Raw genomic sequence first — 23924 nt, forward strand, 5'->3', positions numbered from 1 at the left:
TGCCTTACAAAAGGCTTCATGTCCTGTTAAAAGATATTCAGAAAAAAAATGTTGTCTGTCTGAAAGATTACAGGTCCTTAGATTGTTTTTCTCTGATGGATGAAGTGGTATGAGACAAATATCCTGACCTGGAATTAGCTTGCTATTTTCTTTCCATATTTGTTGCTTTCCTGCCCCACACTTCATTGCTCCAAAGTATGCAGGGTAAGGCATATGATTCTCATATTGCATGCCTAGCAATACTGTGGAGGAGGCTAGGCTGGGAGGGTTACCTGGTACATTTGAGTAAGGATTTGAACCTGGCTCTTCCCACTCCTCTGGCTCAGCCCTCGCATGCAGCCTTCTCCAACCTGGTGCCTTCCAGGAGCCTTGGACCCCCAGTCAACCATGCAACATTTGCTCACTCCAAGATGCCCAAATGCCGCCTCAAGAAAAGCTGCATTCTGAAACCTCTGTCCCATGGGCGCGCAACTCGTGGCCAACAGGTGCATTGACCTGCAGTTCCCATCAGCACTAGCCAACACAGGAAATGGCGAGGGAGCCCCTGGTTCCCCACTCCTGCCGCATGTACCTCTTACGGGGTGGTGGTGATGGTGGAGAACATTGTGCCATGCCTCCCAGAGACTTATGCCTCTTGAAGAAGTCTGCTGTGCACTTTGAGGCTTTGCCTTCATATGCAATCTTTCTCTTGAAAACAGCCTGGAGCAGCCCTCCCAGTTCAGTCAAAGTAAGTGTAAAACTCAGTGCACTTGAATGATGCTCCACTTGCAAGCTGACTTAGTTTCCGCAGACACTGGTACTTGAGCACCACAGCAAAGGCTTTTGCCGTAATAAGCCCGTGTGCACAGATTCAGCAGCTCATTATGCACTCTAAAGAACGAGCCAGGAATGACAGGCAAACGGCCGAACTGTCGCCAGCATCCCTCCAAGCTGTGACTGGTGTGACCCTCCTTGTGTTGGCTGAGGAGCCTGTGAAAAAAAGCCAGTGTGCCCAGGCAGGGCCCTGCAGTAAGAACACAGTACGGGCAGCATGTCACAGCCCCGCAGCCCCCTGGGCACTGGGAAGAGAGGGGAAGGAGCCATGATGTTAGTCAGGAAGGATTATAGTTAAGGGAACCTTAACTATGGTTAAGTTAAAGCCGTCCCCCGAAGCCTGCAGCGCTGCTACATTTCAGGGAGCGATGGCTTTTCCACACCAGTGTCGCTGCTTAGAAGATTTTAAAGCCATGCAAAAGGGATCCTCTCTCTGTGTGTGCATAGTTTTTTAAATGGGCGTACAAGTAAAAGGGCTGTCTGCTGCCAGGCTTACCATCTTTTCCTCCCAGGGAGCTGCCGCCCAAGTTCCTAGGGCAGATGTTGTTGCCTCCCTTTTCTGAGTAATGGGGACTCCTGTTGCCTTTATTTGTGTGCAAGGATGAAAGGGGAAGCAGGAGGATTTGGGAGCAACTTTGCCACAGTGACAAGCTGTTCCAGTTTTAGAGAGCTTCAGCCTGCTCCGAAAGGTCAGCAGATCTAAACGGGGGGTTCCCACAGCTGGAGCAGTGTGCAGGAGTGATCTGCCAGCTTCCCTCTGCAGGTTGCATCACTGTGCATTGCCTCACCTGAGGCTGGAGGGTGCCCACCTTGCGCTTCAGTGAGCAGGTGCTGCTACGCCACAGGGGCAACTAAGAGGAAAAGAAGCTTGGTGTGTGCAAACTGTCAAGTGCAGAAAAAAATAATGGGCATCCCCTTAAAGGAATCATGGAGACTGGCTCTCAAGACCCCCAAAATAAGGAGGGGTGGGGAAGCTGCAGAAAGCATGAAAGGGCTCACAGGAGAAGTGGGGAAAGCTCCACAAAGGGCTTGTTGGGCACTTTGTGAGCAGCTGGCAGAGTAGTCATCCAGCTGGCAAATGAAGCCTTGCCCGGGACCTGAGTTCGCAAAATGCCATGAGGTGGGGATTTTTCTGCACAGCTCACCTTCTCGGCCCAGCCAAGAACGTTGCAGGCTGCAGAACAGGTGTCGGGCTTTTGCGACCTTAGCTCAGTCTCAGGCTAACCTAGCTCACAAGGTTGTTCTTGTGAGATTAAGTTGAGCTTTATAAGGCAGCTTGGATCCCTTGAAGGTGGAATATAAATGCAATTTAATAATAAGAATGATTATGCCATTTGAACCCAATGGCTGAGTAGTAAGAAGGTCATACATTCATCATGGTTGTGATTTTTAGCTAAACAGAATTATGATCGCACAGGTACTGCCTTCAGATAAAATGTTAAGGAGCAAGTGTAGTCACTGCAACTACTGGTAGAATACTAATGTTCCGGCCTTGCACCTAAACATCCTAAACATCTGCTCCTCAAAATACTAAACATCTGCAGTTTCATCTGTAAGGCATGTGGTAATCACATCCTGCATTTCAGAGTCTGCACTGACTCAGTTGTTGGACTAGATGATCTCCAAGATCCTGCCCAACACTGTGATGTTATATTTGCTGTACAGGAATCCCTGGTGTGCTTGCATTTTGTCTGTGCAACAGACATTTAAAGTGATATAATTGTTAAAGTTCCTCCTAAAGAAGCTCTGGGGACTGTATTGTTTCAATCTCACTGATATTTTATTGCTTTCTAGGAGAGAGCTCAGAAGTCTCACAAAACTATCCTACTATGCAGCAGTCCTTGCAGGGGAGGAGAACATGAGATTTAAACTGGTTTTATCATCCTAGTTTGCAATATTGGGCAGTGTACTAGTGGGTCTTATCTGTCCAGATGCTGATGTCTGCTTTATGCTTCCAAGCCAGCAAATACGGCTACAGTATTGGACTGTTGAACTGAACAGGGTCCTGGAGGACATTGAAACTTGCACCAGTTTAGCTTCCTAGTTAATGGGTTAAACTATGAGAATGGAAACAGACAATGGTGTATACTAGACTTCAAACTGGAATGACAGAACTATTTGCCGGCTGTGATGAACTAACTCTTTTCTTTTGCTCCACTGTCGTCTCCAGTGAAACAACGTTTGCAGCTTCTTTAAGTACAAATTCCTTCTCCCACAAGCTTGATTACCAGGTGTGACAGTGGGATGAGTGTGACACACCTTGAGCCATGCTGCCTGCTTTATATCACCTCCAGTTCCTTGAGGAAAGCCAAAGATGGATTGTTGCCAGCTTAAGGGCCTGCCTAGTTGCCAGCTGCATCTCGTGCTCAGGGCTGGAGACCGTAGCACTGATGTTATGACAATTTCACATGCGCTTGGTCAGCATTCCTTGAGTCCTGAGTGGGCTTGGCCCTTACTGGGATGCGATCGCCTTCTCTTAGGGATTGTCTGGGCATTCTGCAAACTTTGGCATTTCCCCGGCATCTGCCAGTACTACCTCAGTGGTTGTGTGGGTGCCATTTTGGCAATGTAAGCACAGATCAGAAACAGGATGGGTGAAATCCAGTTGTAATGACTGCCAACTCCTCACTCAGAGGCTTGCACTCATCCTCTCGTCCATTTTTGCTGGATGAGCTTTTTTGCCTGTCTAGTAAAGGCACTTCAGCACAAGAGCAAAGCAGGTTGGAGAAGCTCAAGGCCAGATTTCCTGCCTTTGGAGAGGCTGCCAATGCAGTTCTGTCTGGCCTGACTGCAAGGGGGAGGGGGCAGGTCACAGGTTCCACTCTCTGAGGCTGCAGTGCTGTCTCTGATCAGGGGATCCGGAGAATCCTATGGCCCTTCCTCCATGATGAATTATTCTGGGGAAAATGCATGAGATACATGGAGGTACCAGTCAGGAATTTTTGTATATGTTGAAATGTCACCTGTACAGTAAGAGGAGCAGTAGCATGAAACTGAATATCAGCTCCAAGTAAATGAACGATGACATAACCAATAGGTATGTTTCTGCCAATATTACCGTTTGAATGCCTGCCCATATCCTGTGGAAAGTTTCTCTGCCAGTTATGCTGTCAGTTGTGACATGACTGGAAATTCAGATCAATCTCTACACTAGGGAATTTGGAGAAATGTGCTTTTTGCTAATTCTGATACAAATGGGCTTGATCTGCACCTTCCGCATGAATGCCATTACTCTACAGATGTTGTTAATGTACATATTTGGGACTTCCCTGAATTTTGTGATGAAATGCATTATTTAAAAGGAGTTCCAGAATGAATTTTCAAACGTGTATTTTATAAGAGAATACATTTAGAAATGTGTGGCTTTAGGTAAAATGGATTTGGCAATGCAGATGTGAGAAAATGCATTAAGGACAGAACCCTCTCATCCTGGTGGCAGATGCTTGTGAGCCTCCAAGCTCAGAAGGTCATGGAAGCAGCCATCTCCTCCACTTCCATGCCTTCGGCCCTGCATTTTTTTAGACAGCTGGTTTTGGCCATCTACAGTTAGCACCAGGAAGGGAGAAGAAAGGAACCTGAGATGCAACCAGAATCAGTATTATCGCTGCTACTCCAGCCTCCTCCCTTCTCTGCCCTCTGGCATGCCCACCTCTTTCCCATCTGAGGTCCAGTTGTGGCCTGGAGGGACAGTTTCCTGGTTCTTTCCAGGCCAGCTGTGGGGGTGGGGGCAGGGACAGCCTTTGGAATTTTGGCCCTGAGATCATGGGATCTTGGAGACTGGACTCCAATGAATCCTATGGTGTTCCATATGATGTCAGGAAGGTGTATGATTGTTGCTAAAGGGTGCAACCCTCTGCACATTTAGACAGTAGCAAGTTGTATAACTCCCACCATTCCCCAGTCAACCATGCTGGCTGGAATATGGTGGGAACTGTAGGGCATAGCTATCTAAATATGCATGGGATTGTATCTTCAAAACAGCTGTTTATGCACCCCCCATTCACACACTAATGCAGAAAAATGCACACTAATGCTTGCACCACTTCAGGAGCATCTCTGAAGTGGTGCAAGCAAAAATGATGTAGATTGTCACAACTGCCATAAAGTGCTTCATTCTTCCTTACTCTCTGGATGGGTTTATTCACAGGACTAGATTTCTCCCACTGCACCGTGGGTTTTGCAGCCTTCCTGTGCTATGCACCCTAAGGAGCAATCTTGTGAATAGCGCCAACACACATTGGCCCCGTGTGGCCATCACAGAGCAAAACCACAGCATGACTAAAGGCACTGAAGGCTGCTGTGAAGCTGAAAGTGTCTTGGGCCTTTTCACCATGCTTTGTTCGATGGAGGGGTATCACAATTAGCACCTACAACCCACAGCTTCTCATCCACCCAGTTACCCACAATCAGGGCTTTTTTTTTGTCATAGAACGCCTTGGAACGGCGTTCCAGCACCTTTTTTCGATGGATTTTCCCACGTGGTTTTGAAACGCCCTGTCGGGCTTAGCAGGTCAGTGGCAAAATCATTGAAATAGTGCATGCAGGCTGCTTGTGTGTCCACGCTGGTTGTGATGGCGCTGCTTGGCTTTTGATGCTGCTCGGCTTGTGACTGGTTGTGTGGTCACATGCTGAGTGCTTCCCATTATGTTTCATTACACGGTATTGGTGTGTGTAGAGTGACTGGCTATGTGCAAAAGGTAAATAATTTCTTTATTTTGAAAAAAGTTAGTGAATTGAAAATCTTTTTTTAATTTTTAGTGTAAAAGTGTGACCCCAAATTTAAAAATGAAAAAAATTACTAATTACTTCTCAACCACCAGTCCTGCTAACAAAAGATTACCCTAAAAAAAAAGCCCTAAATAAAAGATTAACAAGATGTGAGTTCCAGCAGTTTTTTTTTTTTTTACAAAAAAAAGCACGGCCCACAATATAAATTGGCTAGAGTCCTCCCCACAGCCGAGACCATTTGGTTGGTGGCCAGGTATCACTCCTGACACCTTTCGCTGCCAGATTAATGTTAGGCCATCTGGATGGGTTGCAGCTGCCTCACAGCTAGTGCTACCTTACAGAAATGGCTCTTAGCTGCTGCCCACGACTGGACCCAGGCCATTGCCAAGCAGGGGCACATCATCTGCTCCCTGGAGTCAGCCCGTTTTCAGGCCATTCTTTCCCGAACTTGTGAGCAGAGACGTTCAAGGCTGCAGTTCACTGTGCCACCAACATACACAAACTTTTTAAATGGGAGGTATGTAAGACTCATCCTGTTGAAATGTTCCAGATATTAGTGTGTTGAGATGTCTAACCAAAAGTGTGTTTCGTTCTTCAGCCCTAAGGAAAACACAGCTCTGCACATGTTCACTGCCCTTCTGTTATTAATAATATTTTACATTATAATCATAGTATAATGATAAATCAAATTATAATAATTATACTACTATCATTATAGTCGTATTACATCTGTAGCCCGCTTTCTTCCTCTTCCAGGCATCCCAAGGCAACTTACAAGGTTCTGTTACTTTTATTTTATCTTTACAACAGAACCCACTAAGGTAGATTTGGGTGAGAGTCTGTGACTGGCCCAAAGTCACCCAGGGAGTTTCACACCTGCCTGAGGGGACTGGATGCATGCGTCCCGTCCACATGCTTAACCGTTCACCACCACATGTTGCACATTTCCGAGGTGAGTCCTGCCACTGAGACTGTTCTGAGGCTGGCCACTTATCATGACATGCTCCAATGGAGGGTGCACGTGGAGAAGGCTGTGTGTGCATACCTACATGCCTGTGTGCCGTTTTGCTGTAACCTGGATGGAACCAGAACTCCCCATAGCAACCTATGCTCCAGCCGGGGGCCTTCCAGGTGGTTTGGATCTCAACTCCCATCTTGGCCAGTGGTCAGGAAGGCTGGAAGTTGCAGTATAAAACACCTGGAGGGCACCAGGCTAAGGAAGGTTGACCTACAGGATGGAACCATACTTCTTGTTTTTGACATAGAGGACAAACCAGGCAGGAACTGAAACATTATGGTCTTTCTCACAATTGAACAGGAAGCTCTTGATTCCACCCAGAAATAGCTAAGTTGTTTATTGACCGAGAGTCTGTACACCTTGACTTACAAATCCTTATTTTAAGATAATTTCAAGATGTGTTGTTGTTTAGTTGCAAAGTTGTGCCTGACACATCGTGACTTCATAGACAACATTCCTCCAGGCTCGCCTGTCCTCCACCATCCCCCAGAGTCCACCTAAGCTCACACCCACTGCCCCAGTGACTCCATCATTTCAAGATTAGGAATCATTTATTGTCTAATATGGTAGCTCCACAGTGCTTCGGAAGTCAGAAATAATTTCACTTTTCATTTTTTAGAGGAAAAACAAAACAAAAGCAATCCTAGCCAGTCTTCATAATTGCATTAAGTTTGACAAACACTACACCCATGTGTAATAATATCCTCAACTCTTGCTTCACAGTAGATAGAACTGAAAATGATTTGGCAGAAAAACTAACTGGTGTTTACAGATCAAGTTTCCTTATGATCAGTCAGTCTCCAAGAGAAAGAAGAGGGTTGTGTTGTGTTATCTTTGTGTTACTTTTGCTAACACAACTGAGATCAGCTAAAATTGTCAAGGTGGGTTTCAGACCTGCAACCCTGAACATGTTTACCAACTTCTGTTCTGATCATTCCAGCTTTAAGGCAGCTGTCTGAATCTGGCATTTTCCTCCCACTGCAGGGTGGCTTGCGTAGTCCTCCCCTCCATTTTTATCCTCACAACATCAACAACCTGAGTAGGTTTGGCTAAGAACAGTGTCTGGCCCAGGGTCACCAAGTGCACTTCTTGGTTGAGTGAGGACTAGAACCTGGATCTCTTGGGTCCCCAGAACAACACTCTGACTGCTCCCTAATTGCAGCCTGGGGTAATTATTTAGAATGTTTGGGAATAAGATCCTTGAGGCTGATTTGAATTTATTTCCACATACAGTGAATGTATTTCTGAAAAAGACTTTTTTAGGCAGAAATACTAGGGCAGGATGAACATTTTGTGAGCCAACAATTCTACAGCTAAGACTGAAGTGTAAATTGAGACCGCAGTTAATTAATAATCTGCCTAATGCTGCCACTTCCAGTCTTACACCATAAATTGCACGAACAGCATCACCAAAAAAGTGTTATATGGCCATCAGGACTCATTTTCCCACCATATGGTCCTTTTTGTAATCACTGTAATCAATATGTTATTTTAAAAGGTTTCTGAGCACCAAGTGTTTTCCTACCTCTTGCAAAAAAGTGGCCACTTTCAATCCTGCAAAAATTCTGGAAGTAGGAGCTTTGATAAAGCTGCCATTCAAAAACTTCATGAAGAAAAGCCCTGGATGTGCAGGATACAGATTATATGAACAAGCTGACCTTTGTGTGCATAGAATGTATAGGTCCCTGTACAAATTGCAGTCAAACTGTTGAGTTTGTGGATGTACCACAACATATGATCCTGATTATACCCTACCTACATACAAATGTGGCTGCCTACATGCAGCTAATATAATGTATATATTACCTTTTGTAGATGAATTAAGGAAAACAGCATATATGCATGTCGTGAGCGGAGCTGGCTGGAGCCAAGGGTCAGACTAGATAGGCCAGGAGACCCTTTCTGACTTGCTCTGTTTCTATGTTCCTATATAAAATCGTCTATCAGCCTATGGCTCACAAACAGGGCAGAATCATTGCAAATTACCCTGAGCCCACAATAGCGACAAACCTTTCAATTCTGCACATAAACACAATTGACTCTCACCATCCCCCCATTCAGGGGAGATGCCAAACCATTCAGGAGATGCTGGGCTCCTCTACATTAGGATTTTATGGTGCAATCCTATGGCTGTCGGGCCAGTCATAGGAAAAGCCTTCCAAGGTTGCAGTGGGGACTGTGCCTTTGGCAGGCCTGCTCTCCTCCAGTGCTCCATAAGATGTTCATAACCTTCCAAGTTTGGAAGGTTATGAGCAGCCACATAAGACCATGTCCGTAAGTCCTTGAGATTTTAGCCTATCACTTTACTAAGGCTTCATTTCCAGACTCTTTGCAGGATTAAGACTTGATTCTTTACGCAAGGTTTTTCCCACTGGAATTTTTCTTTCTCTGCTTTCCTATACGTTCATTCCACAATCCCAAGTGGAACTGTGGTATAGCACAATTGCAGAAATGCATGCGTGTTTAGCATGATTTAGCATAATAGGCAGATAATGCTCACTTTCCCCACTCCAAATAAACACACAGAAATGCTTAGAGAGCACAAGAGAGGGCGGTGGAGGAGGGGGGGAGGACAGGAGGACATTGCATAGAGCGCCTGCAAAGGATGCGCATGAGGGATCACAAAAGCACAATAAATGCCTTGCATGGAGAAGCCTATTTTCTTTCAGTCAAGTAAGCATGGTTGGAAGCAGCAAACTGAGAACTTCATAGAATCCATCGACTGGTTGTGCAAATAATTTGATGCAGATGACCTGATACAATTAGCCTTGTCGAAAGTATCTTGAATATTTGCACTCCTGTTTGCCTATTTAGATGTAGCAAACATTTCTTATTAATTGGTTACATGAATTCCCTCGGCATTTACATAAACATACTTTGACATCAGCCTGGAATCTGCGGGTGACTTAAGTGCCCCATGAGCCTGAAATTGTGTTATGCTATTTCAGTACTGATCTGGTTGTATGCTTTGCAGTAAAGCTAATAAAAGATTAAATTCATATTCATCGCTTGCATAATAAGCTGCTATAAACTTCCTGTGTGTGGTATTCCTGAGATAATTCAAGGAAGCTCCCTGGATCATTCTCTCTGTTCTAATAAGCAAATTCTTGAAGTGCTATTATTTCACCCCGTTCACTCACCTCTCTCCTCCCTCATAAAAGTGGGTTTATTGCTAAACTGGGCTCCTTACTTGACAGTCCATGAACTAGAGCAGGTACCCCACTGATCAGAAACTCACAGAGGTGATTGAATTACTCCATTTCCAGGGCTTTTATCTTTCCTTTACATTTCAGCAGCCTTATAGTTAGATGGATGAAGAGTCTCACCTGGTGCAAGGCAGGATCCTAAGAATTAATTGTGGGAGTTGTAGGCCGTTTTTCCCTTTGAATGCTCACAGAATTGCACCCTTAATTTAACAATAAAACAACATGAACCTACAAGACCAATGTAAAACACTAACTTAAGCAAGTTGACCTGTAAAGATAAAGACATCCTATTCTATTCCTGTCCTCCTTTCTGCACCAGCACATCCGGCTTCCATGGCTAACATCTGACTTCATAGAAATTTAACCCTGGTTCCCCCATTTCTAATCGTGGTTTCCCTAGTTTTGGCAGCACATTCTGTGCCAATGCTCAGTTCCTCAAACCTCTGTAGATTCCAGAAGCAGTTTGGCAGTCTCCACAGTTTCCTTCAAGAAAGATCTGCGTGAGAGCTTTTTTACTTAAGGTGTTTATTGTATGCTTATCATTTCTGACTCATAGTTGTTTACAGGTTCTTTGAGGGATGTGTTGACCCTCCAGTTTCACCTCTTGTAAACGATGGTCTCTTTTTAGATCAGGGAATGGGGTATTATTTCCAATGGCAGAAAGCAAATACTGCTACTAGCAGTGCTTTGTGCTATTCCTCTCTACCACAGAACCACCCAGAGGCATATCAGAAAAACAAGAGAGGAATCCATCCTTTGTGTCATGTGTGAATCTTAATTCCAAAACAAAACTGCAAGTAGATGCAGGGGGTTAAGTGTTTCATGTACAAAGCCCTGAATTGCAAAACTACTCCCCACATCAGCAGTACACAACTGAAGTCAGGAGCAGTCCTGTCCAAAGTTGCAATAAAAGTTGTGAAAGAGAAATTGGCAGGAATTGTGGAACCTGTTCTCAACATAGGAGGAACAAGGAGCATAACATGTAGCAATATAATCTCACAACCTCCTGTTGGAAGTGTTCCTATTCAGAATTCTAGCCTTGGAGAGGGAAGGGCATAATCTGGGTGATTTGCAGAAAAATGGTAAGGGTTTCCAAATTCTAGTTGCTGAACAATAGCAGTGACAAAGCTCAATTTTCCACCTGCTAAAATGAAGAAAACGTGCAGTAACCCTTTTGTGTGGAAGTAAAATGAGTTCAGTTCTGATACTGAAAACAAATTCCTGGGCTCAGAGAGTGCTCAGAGACACCCTGCACTTACATTTTAAGTATGAGTCATTTTGCTCAGATTACTAGTAATAATAAACCCCAAGCTCTAGACCCTGCAAGCTTGAAGCCTGCCCACCCTGTGCCAACTTTGTATAGCGCTGCTCAGAGCTTGCAGAAAGTTTGGGAGGTTTCAGGAGAGGACACCTTTCTCACAGGTGTCTCCTGCCCTTTCTGTCCTCCTGAGCAATCCTGTCAAGCGCTGGTGGGCAAACCTTTGGGTGCCTGCAGTGCCGGCTGGTGCAAGCACATGGGTGTGCAGGCCTGGAGAAGCTTGCAAGCAGGGCTAGAGAAGCCTCCTTGGCTGCTGAGAGCAGGGAGTGAGGCGGGAGCTGCTGTGAGCGGTGAGATCGCTGCTCCCGCGCAGCAGCCATCTGCACCGGGACTCTGAGAGGAGGGAGGGGTACGGGAGTTCTTCTCTGAGGCATCCTGGTGAAGATCAATGCCAGGCACCCTGAGAAATCCCTGATCTCCTTACTGGGATTGCCGGCAGGGTGGGGAGATGCCGATTGCTGCACCCTCGCTGCTGATGGCACGGGGCAGCCACTTGCAAAAGCTCTGTTGTGGAGTGTGGTGGCTTAGTTCCTTCCGCACTAGGCCCCCAGTCAGCTCTCCTCTCCTGGTGCTCTTGACTGTGAGGAATCAGCGCTCTCTTCCCCAGCCCTAGCTGACGGCTGATCAGCTGGGCTGCAGAGAGAAGCAGCTGGGGGCATCCCATGGCTGAGCAAGAACGGCCAGGAGTCGTATGGGGCTCACCAGCTGCGTGTCACCTGTACATTGCCAGGAGGGATGCTTTCAGTACCGGGCCGGTTCAGATGGCACAGTGACCCACAGTGCGACACAAGCTGCACAGAATGGGTCAATCATCAATGGTCTCAAATGCACCTGACAGATGATCAGGCACATTTTGGGCAGTGGGTCCCATCTGCACCCCCGCAGCACTCCTGTGTGTACGCCGTGCCTCATGGGAGGAGCAACGCTCTTCCTCCGCTCCGGTTGTCCCACTGGGGCTTGGTGGCATGGCTAACATTTTCCCCCTGAAGAATTGAACCCCGCTGTGAAGCCCTCCCACTTTAATCCCACTTTCAGGGTGGTTTGTCAGTAAGCAGGCCAATTTGTGCTCTTCTCCCCACCCCCTTTCTCACTGTGACTTTAAATGACATACTCAATATTATGTAGGTCCTAGAATCTCAGAGGTTTTTGTTGGAGCTTTAGAAATAATTAGGCAAACCTGGCCATTGAAGTTTGGCACTGGTGGAAATGACACTACAGAATGGTGGGAATGATCTGTGGAAAAGGAATGGATTTTAACTTTTTTTGCTTGCCTGTAGAAAATGAAGAGGGAATACCAAGTCAAACATGTATGCAATTCAAGACAGTTCCTTTATAACCAATATAACCAATAACACTGGAACAAATTATTGGAGAACTAGAATAATTAGTCCATGAAAGAATGGCACTAAGTACCAACAGAAACTACGTTTGACCCATTTCAACTGCTTATAAGAATCATGACTAGCGTAAACCAATAAGGGAATGATTCTACAGCCCCTGAGCTTTGTCTGCAGGCCGTAGGATAGTTCAGATCCCCAGCTCTGAGGCCAGAGACAGTTCAGACCCTCCTTCCCCTTGCACAGAAAGGACTGCACCAGCTGCTTTGCAAGGTTAGGAGAGCAAGCTCACAGACGGGTGAGAGGGAAGTGGCGAGGGGAGGAAGCTGGAATGACCAGGATACAAAGTATCCTGAAACCACTGCAGGCCCCTTTGCTCTCCCTCTGAAATGCTCCAGCTAGAGGGGCAAAAATGGACATCTAGTGAAATCACAGTGTGGGCAGCTTTAGGCTGAAGGTCAGGAATCCATATTACAAGGGCTTGCTTCCCACATTCACCTGAGATATGCTAATACTTGCCTGACCTTTGCAGGTACATGCTTAGATACGTATGCTAATAGTTTGCCTGTCCTGAAGGTTCTTTTTGCACTGCCTTGTCTTATTTCCCTTTGTTTTTTCTAAGGTGCCTCTAGCATATTATGTATGTGATCCCCCACTCCTTCTTCAAACTTTACGTAACTCGTAGGTTATAAGCAGGCCCCATCTTGGTAGTTTCTTCCTGGACTGCCTACATGCTACATGTATTTCCGGTAGTTCTGAATAAACTGTAAATGTTCATTCAATTGTATACCCCCAGTAAACTCTCTTGGGGTGGTTTTTTCATGCATGACAATACAAAGGTCCTTGTTTCTTGTTTGGTTGCAAAGTCGTGCCTGATCCATCACGACCCCAAGACCCCAAGGGGTGGAAATCTTCAAGTCTAGGGTCCCCGTTTGTCCCTCCTGGGGTTCGAATCTGGACTTCTAGGGTTTATGCAGCCCCCCAAGATCTTCTCCAAAACTGAACTTGGCCCTTGGGATGAAAGAGGTTCTCCACCCCGTTCAAGAGTTGTGAGGAAGACAATATTTGACCTTTGCAGCATTTTCCTCACTTCAATCCTTTTGGGGCTAGGAAAGCCAGATGATGCCTGGCCAGCGACTTGTGGAACAACTGGGTAAAAGAAGGCATTTCGGCAGACGGTGCCCGACACAATGCCCTCTTTACCTGACTGCGCAACAAGACGCTCACTTTCCTTTCGTATCTTCTGGCTTGCTGAGCCACAGAGAGATTTCAGTGAGGTCTCTGCCCGTTGCATGCAGGGGAGCCATCCATGTTCATCTACATGTCAACCTGCAGAGCAGAAATTGCACGGCAGTGTTTGCTCAGCAAAGTTCCCATTTTTTCAGCCATATTTATCTGCATTTGGTGTAGAGAAAATGCATCCACAATCAGTGCTTTTCATTTGCTATCAAGGGCACAGCAGAACAATTGCTTTAATATGCAGCAATTCTGCAAAGCATAGCAAGATTTCTTTTATTCTCAATGTTGTATGTTCATTCCAATCTAATTTGTCCTGGGCCACAATCCAACGGAAAGTTACATATGCTAATTAAAGCCCTTGAAATCAAGGCTTGTTTGTAGGAACTAAATTGGTCTACTAGCATTAAACCCCATGTGGCTAAATGGATATGGAATGTTAATCTGTAATTCAGTGTGTATGTCTTTGCTTAAGAAAATTACAAATGAAGTTGGTATGTGTAGGTGTTCTCTGTGCTATGATGTCACATGTTAGCATTGTGCCCTTGGCAGTCCGATGCTGCATTGGTTCAGACATGCCTGCCCTCAAACTATCTTTGTAAATCTGCTTTGCTCCATAAAACCAGTTAAAAATGCACAGAAAGCCAGAGTGGTCCGGGGGTGGAGAATGCTGGACCGGGGACCTGGAAGATCTGGGGACTCGGGCATCCGGGTTCTAGTCTCCACATGCTCACTGGGAATCTTTGGGCCAGTCAGAGACTCTCAGCCTAACCTACCTCACAGGAGTGCTGTTGTTGTGAGGATAAAACAGAGTGGAGGAGAACTATGTAAGCCGCCTTGGGTTCTCCACAGGAGGGGAAAACAGCCAGGTACAAACGTGGTGCAAAAGCCAAAATAAAGGTATTCTGATTGTCTGTGCTAGTGTGGAGGGCAGAGGCATCCCCTGCTTTCCTAACGTCACAGTTCATGGCATTGCACATTTCTGGCGTCTCTGCCACTAGTGCAGCTGAGGGGCTTATGCCCTTGTGACAGCCACATCCACGTTACCAAATGAGGAAAGCTGCTCTAGATCATAACAATATAAGGGCAAGAAAGTTCTGGAGTGAAGGTGCCCTGGAGAGAAAATGCACCACCCGAAGGCATTTGGGCCACCTTGAATCCAGCCTCTGCTGGCAAACCCTGTACCCTTGTTGAAACAAGGCAATGCGGTGGGGCTGCAATCTAATCTATCTTTCTTTATTTTCAGATTTATAGACAGTAGAACGCGTTTGCCAAGTATAGGATGTCCCCAGCAGCTACATTGCTATGGGTGGTTCAGAGCAAGCATGCGAGCAGTGTGCATTTGTGTGGCCAGAGCGCCCACAAGGGAATCCCTGTTTAGCAACAATGTCATCTTGTTAGAATGTGCTGGGATGAAACTGTCTCCCCCCCCCCACCCCGACCCACCTTCTTATGTTGGAATCTGTAAAATGCCCCATACAACCATCATGCAAGCACAGCACTAGAATGGCTACACGTCATTTCAGTCCAGCTGGGCACTTAAGGCCCTGTGAAAAGGCCCTTTCTTGACTGAACCAGACATAAATCCAGTCTCTTTTCACCTGTCACTGGATGGAATCACAGATGGTATGCAGTCCTTTGTTTTGTGAAAATGCCCTGCTCAGTCGTGAGAAATGTGTATTTTACCAAAATTATCAACCTTTCCTTGAGCCTAAAAACCTGTTATTTCCAGAGTTTTGCTCTTAGAAAAATGGCCTTTCTCTTAATAGCCCGGTACCTTTGAAGCTGTAACCTCCGCAAGTCTGGATACTTGGGGCTGCAGTCCTGTGTTGTCAAGTTCCACTGAAGACAGGGGGGCTTAACCCGGAGACAGCAGGGCTTTCTTCCAAACAAACATGCACAGGATTGCACTGTTGGGGCACAAACCCATCACATTTGCAGCAGATGCTGGAAAGCCTAGAAACTCAGAGGTGTGTGAGCATCCAAGGCAAGATGTGAGGGAGGGTGGGACCTGTCCAGTTTTTGTTTTTCAAGGATTTCTGCATCCAGAAAGTCAATCCTTTCTCCTCTTATTCGAATGAAGGCATTCAGGCTGACTTCACATGCAGGGGCCTTCCTGTTATTCAGGGGCAGCAGGTTCCCCTGCACAGCGGCCAGCAGAGGCTTGGGACCTCCCATCGCCCTTTCTCTTGACAGCTGGGAGAAGCCTCTCAGCCAAGGGCGAGGCCAGCGGCAAGGGACCTCCAGCTGACAAGTGGTGACTGCAACAAGATCTTTGGGTCTGGTGCCGGTGGGGGAGCCACTTGGGCACTTTTACACCAGGGGCTGAGGAAAGGCCTCCCCCATGGCTGCCTTAAAGGGAAACTGAACTGACAGTTCACCAACAGCTGCCTGTTAAACTGAGGGTCCCTTTAAACTGAGGGGTCTGAGTGGGAATTTGATGGACTGTGACGCACCTCTGAATATGTCCCAGTCTAAATCTCTGAGATTCCCCTCAAAGCTGGCATCTTGACAGCCATCTGCCAATGACCTGTCAGCTATTTTTCCCTTTAAAAACAGGAGCGAGAGGATGCCCTTTTCTCCTTTCCCCAGAAGAAAGTGCAAAAGTGGCTCCTACAGAGGCACTAAAGGGGGAGATTGAAAAACTGAGGCTATTGCTGAGAAGTGCCAGAATCTCAACTTGCTTGTCACCAGAGAGTGCCATAGGGTGGCGCATTCCCAAGGCTCTTCTGCCTTGCTTGCAGGGGGCGCTCCTCTGCCTTTGGCAGCAGGGGGCCCTCTGCATGGGCCCCAGCCAAGGCTCGGAATTTTCCCGTGAGAGCTTCTGCAAAGGAATCTATGTCCGAATGGACATAAACTCATAATACAAAAGCTCATTTTTGTGTGCCCATTTCTGGGTGAACAATTAAAAAAAAATACCGGGCAGCCCCTGCCAGCCCTTCTGACGTGCTGCTGTGGCATTTTGAAGGGGAAGCTGGTGGCTGCCCAAACAGAAATCGGTGAAGTTGGCTGTCAGGCCAGCTTGTCCAATCTTTGTGGGGGAATAGCGGGGACCAAACAGTTGCAATGAACTGATAAGCAAGTTGATTCATGGTGAAGAGGAAGAAGGGACTCATTCTGGGATGCTACCTGGAGGATGGAGAAAAGGAGCAAATCCCTGAGTCTGATCATCTGTTGGGCTCTTGTGGGTGTTTTGTGCAACAACCAACCTATTCTGGCAAATCACCTGATGAGTTTTTGTGACATTTGAATCTGTTCTTTGCCTGGTAGCATCTTAAAGCATGACGCTTTTCATGTCATGAGATGATGCATATGCTTATGCCATAATACACTGAGGATGCAATGAGAGCCTGTATTCTTGTTTTTTGTCAGCCATGGTTGATTCTAAATTAGTTCACTTAAATCAGTTCAGTGCCCTGGAAGCTGATTAGGTCAGGGTCCCCAAGGCTAAAATCTTTTGCTTCCCAAGGACTCAATTTGAAAAATATAAAATAAACGCATTTCAAACCTCACTCATTTCATTTGGGATGGCTCTCCTTTGCATTAATAACTCTTAAGTGTTAGGACCAATTCAGCAGTGTCACCAGTGTAGGTGAGGGATACCTTCCTGCTTTGTGTGTATTTCTGTGTGTGTTCCCAATAAAAAGCCTGTGTCATGTGTTCTGGAGAGGCCTGATATGACAAATCCAAGCTAAGGGCTGGCCTCATCTGAAACATGACTGACTGTGAGAGGAGGGCCTAGTATCTACCCAGACTAGGCCATTCTTCAAGGACATGCCTTCTTCAAGCATCCCCCTGAGAGTACCATTTTCCTTGGGGTATATGTGTGGGTAAGGAAACATGCAGCCGACTGGGTGACTATGGACCAGTCAATATCTCTCACTCTAATGTATTTTATAGGCAGTGCATTCTCACAAGAGAGAAGAACGCACTGAGGTCCTCAAATTGGTATAAAAGTTTCCGCAGCAGCAACAGCCAGAGATTAGTAGCATCTTATGAAATGCTGAAGTACAGCCCAGGGACATAAGTTTTTGTGGAATGTGCAAGACATTTTCTATAAGATGGTGAGCAAATCTCAGGTGGCTGGTTCTGTGACATATCGCAAAATATACATCCTCAAATGTGGTAACGTGTTCCATTTAACAACCTGCATTTGTACACAGTGTGCCCTGGACTTTTATGGTAGCCTTAGATGACACACATCCAAATGAATAAATAAAAATACCAGAGTTTACTAGTTTCTTAGGACAACCATGAATTTACCTGAGAAAACTAAACCCTTTCAGTCTCTCCAGTGGCTACCCTACCTATGCAGATTTCATTCACTCATGATAACTGTAGGCCCCCTTCCCGGGTGTTCCATAAAATCCACTTCTGTCACTGGTTTGTTATCACTCCTCTCCTGTGATGCCTCCTCTTCACTCACAGCATGTGCTTAGGAGAAATAAGGAAGGGAAAAGATTTTATTGCCCCTTCAGTCTCAGACATCATCCTTTAATCTGATATTATTCACTGCTACTTTCAATTTTCCAGGACTGGCACATGGTTGAAAAACTGTCATTTAGCTACCTCTGGTATACGGCAGCATGGGCAAAAGTTAGATCAGGTGATTTACTGCTAGGTGTTTGGATCCCAGTCATCCAACAATGACAAAAAGTTTCCTTAGGTTGCTGAAAAGGAACACAAGGGGGAAACCAGGAGTGGATTTTTTTTTTTGGTGAAAATATTTGTGAACTTGTTTCATGATTTTGGAGGCAACCTATTCCTCCATTCCTAGCATGTATTTGCATGTGTGATCCTGACATTGATGATGGATTCTAAAAGGGAAAAGTTCATCTCACAAGCCTGAAGGCAGCCAAGATCTGGAAAACATGATCTACCTTGGAGATGGGGATGCCATTAGATGACCCTCAGGTGGGTGCCTGAAGAAGAGGACACCTGCCTAATTGCAGTGCACAACCCATGCTGCTCTTGAACATCTGGGTTAATAGTCTCCTTTTTAGTGACAGGTTTGCCAGGGGACTTTCTAACACCCTAGCCACAGAATGCCGAGAGTCTTCCGTGATGCCTGTATGATGATACTTTACTACAAGTTGTGACCATTGTTTTAAATTTTGCAGGATTACAGTCCCTGCTGCTCATGAGACTCCAGCAATTCCAGGCAGCTTCATTGATCCATATCAACAAAACAATTCTAGGGTAAATTAATTAATCTGCTAAATTAATGGGTTTGAATTGCCCATTCAAGACCAAGCCACCTCAAAATACACTGCATCACAGCAAGGAACAATATATCCATGCTGAAGCAATTTGTTATCCCCCAGTGAATAAAAGGACTTGCAACCACACTCAGAGGGAACAGTGAATTTGGGCAAGGGCTGTGTGCTTGCTGAAAAGAAAAAGGAGCCAGTGCTGTCTCCCCGTGAGTCATGGATTCACTGCAATACCTGGACATGGTGATGGCCATGAGCTTAGAGGGCTTTAAAAACAAGTGGACAAATATTGCCTGGGGTCTCATGAATGGGGAAGCTAAGGAAGGCACAGTGGCTCTTTTCCCTGCCCTGAGCATCCTGGTCATGCATTGCCTTGTTTCCATAATTCCCTGTACAGGCTGCTGGCTGCCATGTGGTCTGAACTTGACAAGGGTGAGCAGTGGGAGTAGCTTCCAAACCATTATGGAGCCACAGAACAAGCCATGGGTCATGGGGTGATTTGGAAGCCACCTCCATCACGCACTCTGTCAGGTTTGGAAAAGAGGGCAGCTTCTGCCCAGAATGGATGACTCTGAAAATGATGCAGCCTACAAGTAGCAGACACCGGGCAAAAGGAAAAAGGAAAAGAAAAAGAAAAAAAAAGCCGCTTTGACATCTTTTCTTTCATTGATCAAGTGAACTTGGAAACAGCTATCAATGGTTATTAGGCTTATCAGAATTGATTCCTGTGAGTACAAAAGGGGAAGGATATTGCTTTTCTACCTTGCTTAGGAGATGTCTCAGAAATATCTGGCTAGCCACTCTTGAAAACAATGCTTGTGGAAATGGACCATTAAAACACTCCATTGTTCTGCTCTGGCAGCACTGGCAGATGTAAAGTGAAGCATGGGGGCAGACTAAGCTTGTAGAATAGAAACAGGGTCCTCATATCTAACATAATACCCAAAGCTTTGTTGCACTGCATCCCTGATGGCAGCATGCTAGAATCTGACCTTTGGAATAGCTAGAGCAGGGTGAGGATGTTGCATCCAAAGTCACCCCCTTGCCTGAAAATGGTTCACCGCACAGCTGCTGGCTAAACTGCAGGACCGACCCTTGAAGCCAGTTTCCCCATTGTGCCTCATCTGGGTAGTTCTGCAGCCCGTGGAGGAGCCCCTGTTGGGGGCACCACCGCGCACAGACCAAGCCTCTGGGTCACAGCAGTGCGAGCCCTTCCCAAGATCCTTGGGTCCGGTGTTCTTCTCTAGCTCGAGCTCCCCAGCAGCCTCCAGTTGCTTTTGCTGCTCCGCGGGAGTTGGCGGAGCAGCTGGTCGGAGGAGGGAGCCGAGGGAGATGCTCTCGGGCCATCTGCACTGGATGTTTTGGCATTCTTAGGAAGCCTGTCACAGGGTGACACACGATCGCCTCAGCACCTCCCTCAATGCCAAAGCTTCAACAGAGCCTCTCTGACACAGCAAACAACCTTTGCAGCTGTGCCTCATTTTCTTTTCGCAGTTGCCACAAATCAGGTGAAGAGGCCCCCTCCCCATCCAGCGCAGGAGCAGTCCAGGTGCCAGGATCACAAGGATTTGGCGGTCCCTCCCTTCCCTTCCTCCTCCCAGCTCTTCCATGCAGCAGTTGTTGTTTCCTGCAACAGTGATCAAACCATGAAGCAAGTTGCTGTATGTGTTGTGGGAGCTGTTGCACGTGACCTACAAGTGCCCCATGGCATTGGGGAGGGGCACAACTTTGTTTTGGATGGAGACTTAATCCTTCCTCTAATTATGCTGCTGGTGGAGAGCAAGCCCCATGGCAGAAAAGCCTGATGGGTGAGGGGGCAGGGGAAAGCCATTGGACTGGGATGCGGGGGCCAGGGAGAGCAAACGATGACGACTCACAACTGTGCGTATAATGCAGGCGGATAAAATGAAACAGCAATGAAATGGATGACACAGAAAGCTCAACGGGAGAGGTGGTGGGGAACAATACAACGCAAAACACAAGCTGGTTCAAAAGTGTGCACAACAGACACAGGCAGAAAACATCAGACAACCTACAATTACTTGGCAAGTTGCACCCATAGAGCTTGCTTTGCTTCAGAGGCGGCAGATGCAAAGTGAGAGAAGGAAGAGCTTTGGTCCCCAGAGGAGGCTCTTAACCCACAATTCCATCATCCTTCATCGCCAATCCCCATTCCATGGCTTTTTGAGTGCCTTCATCCCACACCTCTCAGCATCCAGAGCTGCCTTGCCTTGAGGGATGGCAAAGCTGAGGAGGTGCCTTTTGGAGCCAATTCAGATAAATGCAGCCTGTGGAACGTGTTGCCTGTGGCCTGCCTTGTCATTCCTCTGCAACCTGCTGGCAAGGGGTGTGTGAGGGGCTTTTGCTCAGAAGGTGCAGAACTTGCTCAGCTCGAGTCTTTATGATTACCCCTGTCAAAGCACATGCACGGAGAGGCACAAAAATGCCCATCAAGTTTCAAAGGCTTGCTTTTAAAGCCTGGGTGCTTGGAGAAAGGAAGTAATGCATTTTCCAGAGCACAGAGACCCAGTCTGCATATCTCCATGTGGAGGCATGGTGGCGAAATCATCAGTCACTTTCAGTCTCATAGATACTAATCACAGAGCACACTTGTTTTGGCTGGTCTGGTCTTAATTCCCCAAACTGCTCACTCCACAATAAATGTACATTTTGTAGTAACAAGGCAAGTTGTGCGTTGAGGGGGAGGGGGAAAGTAGAAGGTGGAAATGAAAGAGAGGGAGGGAGGGAGGGAGGGAGACTAGTTCACTTTGTTGATCTGGATGTTCACCTGGCAGGAAAAAATAGAATCATGAGATGCTGGAAGTTTGTACGTATCATGTACCTGCTGCTGAGAAAGCATGTTAAGAGGATAAAGAAAGGTATATGGGATACAGTCACATTTTGGGTGCTTTACCTGGACATGGTCATCTCAGCCTGCGGACTCTGTGATTTCTCCAGCCCCAACTTGGTAAAGATGCCCACCAGCACCATGATGGCCACCACGCCACAGATAATGTACACAATCATGTTGGTCTTGTCCCTGGTGGGATTCTCGGGGGTCTCATCCACTCGAGGGGGTGGTTGGCCTGTGTTGACCCACTCTGGTGTCTCATAATTGGAGCAGCCACTTTGGTCCAATCTCCCACTTGTGAACTGGCAGCAGAAGCGATACCCACAGGTCCCACAACAAAATTTGTAGATTCCCGAATTACAGTTAAATGGAGGATCCCACTGGCCCATAACATCATAGTAACCAAGGCACCGATCTCCCCCAGGTAGAGCCCCAGTGGGGGCCATGGCTGTGTCCTCCAAGGTGGGACTCAAAGTGGTGCTTCCATTGATCTCCATCTGCATTGCCAACTCAGGTTTCTGGGTACTGGGAGCTCCAGTCCAAACCTGTCCTGGATCCAAGAGAACTAAGCAACAGAATCCAAAAATATAACCCCGTTCCATCTGTCGATCACCCCAGTTCACCACCGAAGCTGCTTCTCTCTCTCTCTCTCTCTCTCTCTCTCTCTCTCTCTCTCTCTCTGAGACTGACTTCCACTGTAGAGAAAAATCTTGGGAGGGCAACAAAAAATCCTGGTTAAAAGTTAGAATGCACAAAAGCAACACTTCTCTTCATCTGCCACTTCCAGTGGAGAAGAGTTAGTTCATCGCCTCCTCACTGAGCAGTTTTCTCCAAAGCAAACTGCACAATCCAAGCAAATCTTCTAGCCAAGGAAAAGAATGTAGGATGTGTAAAGATGGGAGTCGGAAGTTAAAAAAAAAGAGGGGGAACAATGGGGGTAAGAAAGAAAATAACAAAAGAATGTGCAGTACCATCTAAGTTAAAAGACAATCTCACAATTCCCTGTGCAGTTCCAGGTGGTAGAAGATGTATAATTCTCTCCCTTCTTGCCCGTTCGCAGTGAATATTCTATGTTTCTAATTGTATTTAAAAAGCTGCGCTGAAAATAACATGGACTACATTTCCATCTTGGCTTGAAGAGAATCCTGGAGGCAGCCAGTCTCTTTCTCTTTCTCTCCCCCTTCCTCAGAGACACTGTGCTTTCTGGAGGAAAAAAATCCTTTGCACCACTGAAAAAGGGAGGGATCATCAAGAGGGAAAGAAAGAAAAAGGGAGAAGGGGGAGGGAGAAGGGGAAGGAGAGGGAGACAAAATAGTAGGAGTGAAAACAGTCCTTATTTCTTCTTAAAGCCGGATCCACAATTGCCTGACTGTTTCCAAATCAGACCGGAGAAGAACCTTTGCCAACTCCTCTAGTGCATTCAGTGTCCTCTGTGCAAAGTCCTGGCTAACAGCCAGAGGTTGTCATCAGGCCAGGGTGGATGCAAGGGGACACTGACAGCTCCTTATTGACTGTACCCACAGGCGCTGGTGCACAAGTGGCAAGAGCGAGGCAGCGATAAACACACATAGTTCACTACTTTTGAGACGGAGGGAGAGGCAGAGAAGAAACCGGCTGCCCAGTGGCTTCCCTTTCCCCCATGCGTGCAATTCTCCTGCTGAAGAAGAACGCCACTCTCGAGGAGAAGGGCATTCATGCTCACTGAAACATCAACCTGGCAGCATCACAGGCAGAGCACTGGATCTGAGAGCATGACTCTAAGGCCACGATAACTGGTGCGTGTTGTTATTATTTCCTTTTCCCATCTGACCCCCATCTCTATATCTAATTGCTAGGTCAAAACCAACTTTGGAGATTTGTTTAGGGCACATACTACAGTTGTAAAGAGTGACTAATTTGGTATCAAATTAAAATACAGAATGATGAACACTTGTAGGAATAAGAGCAGCTTAACCGAATTTGCACACACACGTGTACGAGACAGATTTGACAAAAGAAATGTAAAGCAAGGTTGTAATAGCTGCCATCTCTGTTGTGATCGGTTATACGTGTGTTAACGTCAGTCACTGAATGAGTCCCCTCCACTCCCTTACTCACTGGCTCAGCTGCTTACGTGTTGTAGGATGTTTATGAACATTCGTGCTACTGTGCCTTCTCTGGACAGAGAAACCTGTTTGTGGGAAGGAGTTCCAGAGAGGAGGGAG

General features: G+C 46.5%; 1 protein-coding gene across 1 annotated transcript in view; it reads right to left on the reverse strand.

Annotated features, from left to right (window-relative positions):
- The window catches only part of SHISA8 (shisa family member 8), a 31194-nt gene extending 8857 nt beyond the window's left edge, over positions 1 to 22337 (reverse strand). The window contains exon 1 of the mRNA XM_044454728.1: positions 21784 to 22337. Coding sequence (XP_044310663.1) covers positions 21784 to 22322 — 539 coding nt within the window. The 5' untranslated portion in view covers positions 22323 to 22337. The remainder of the gene's footprint in view (positions 1 to 21783) is intronic.
- Between the last annotated feature and the right edge of the window lie 1587 nt (positions 22338 to 23924).

Source organism: Varanus komodoensis, unplaced genomic scaffold (assembly GCF_004798865.1).
Source record: "Varanus komodoensis strain SLA01 unplaced genomic scaffold, ASM479886v1 scaffold8, whole genome shotgun sequence".
NCBI lineage: Eukaryota > Metazoa > Chordata > Lepidosauria > Squamata > Varanidae > Varanus > Varanus komodoensis.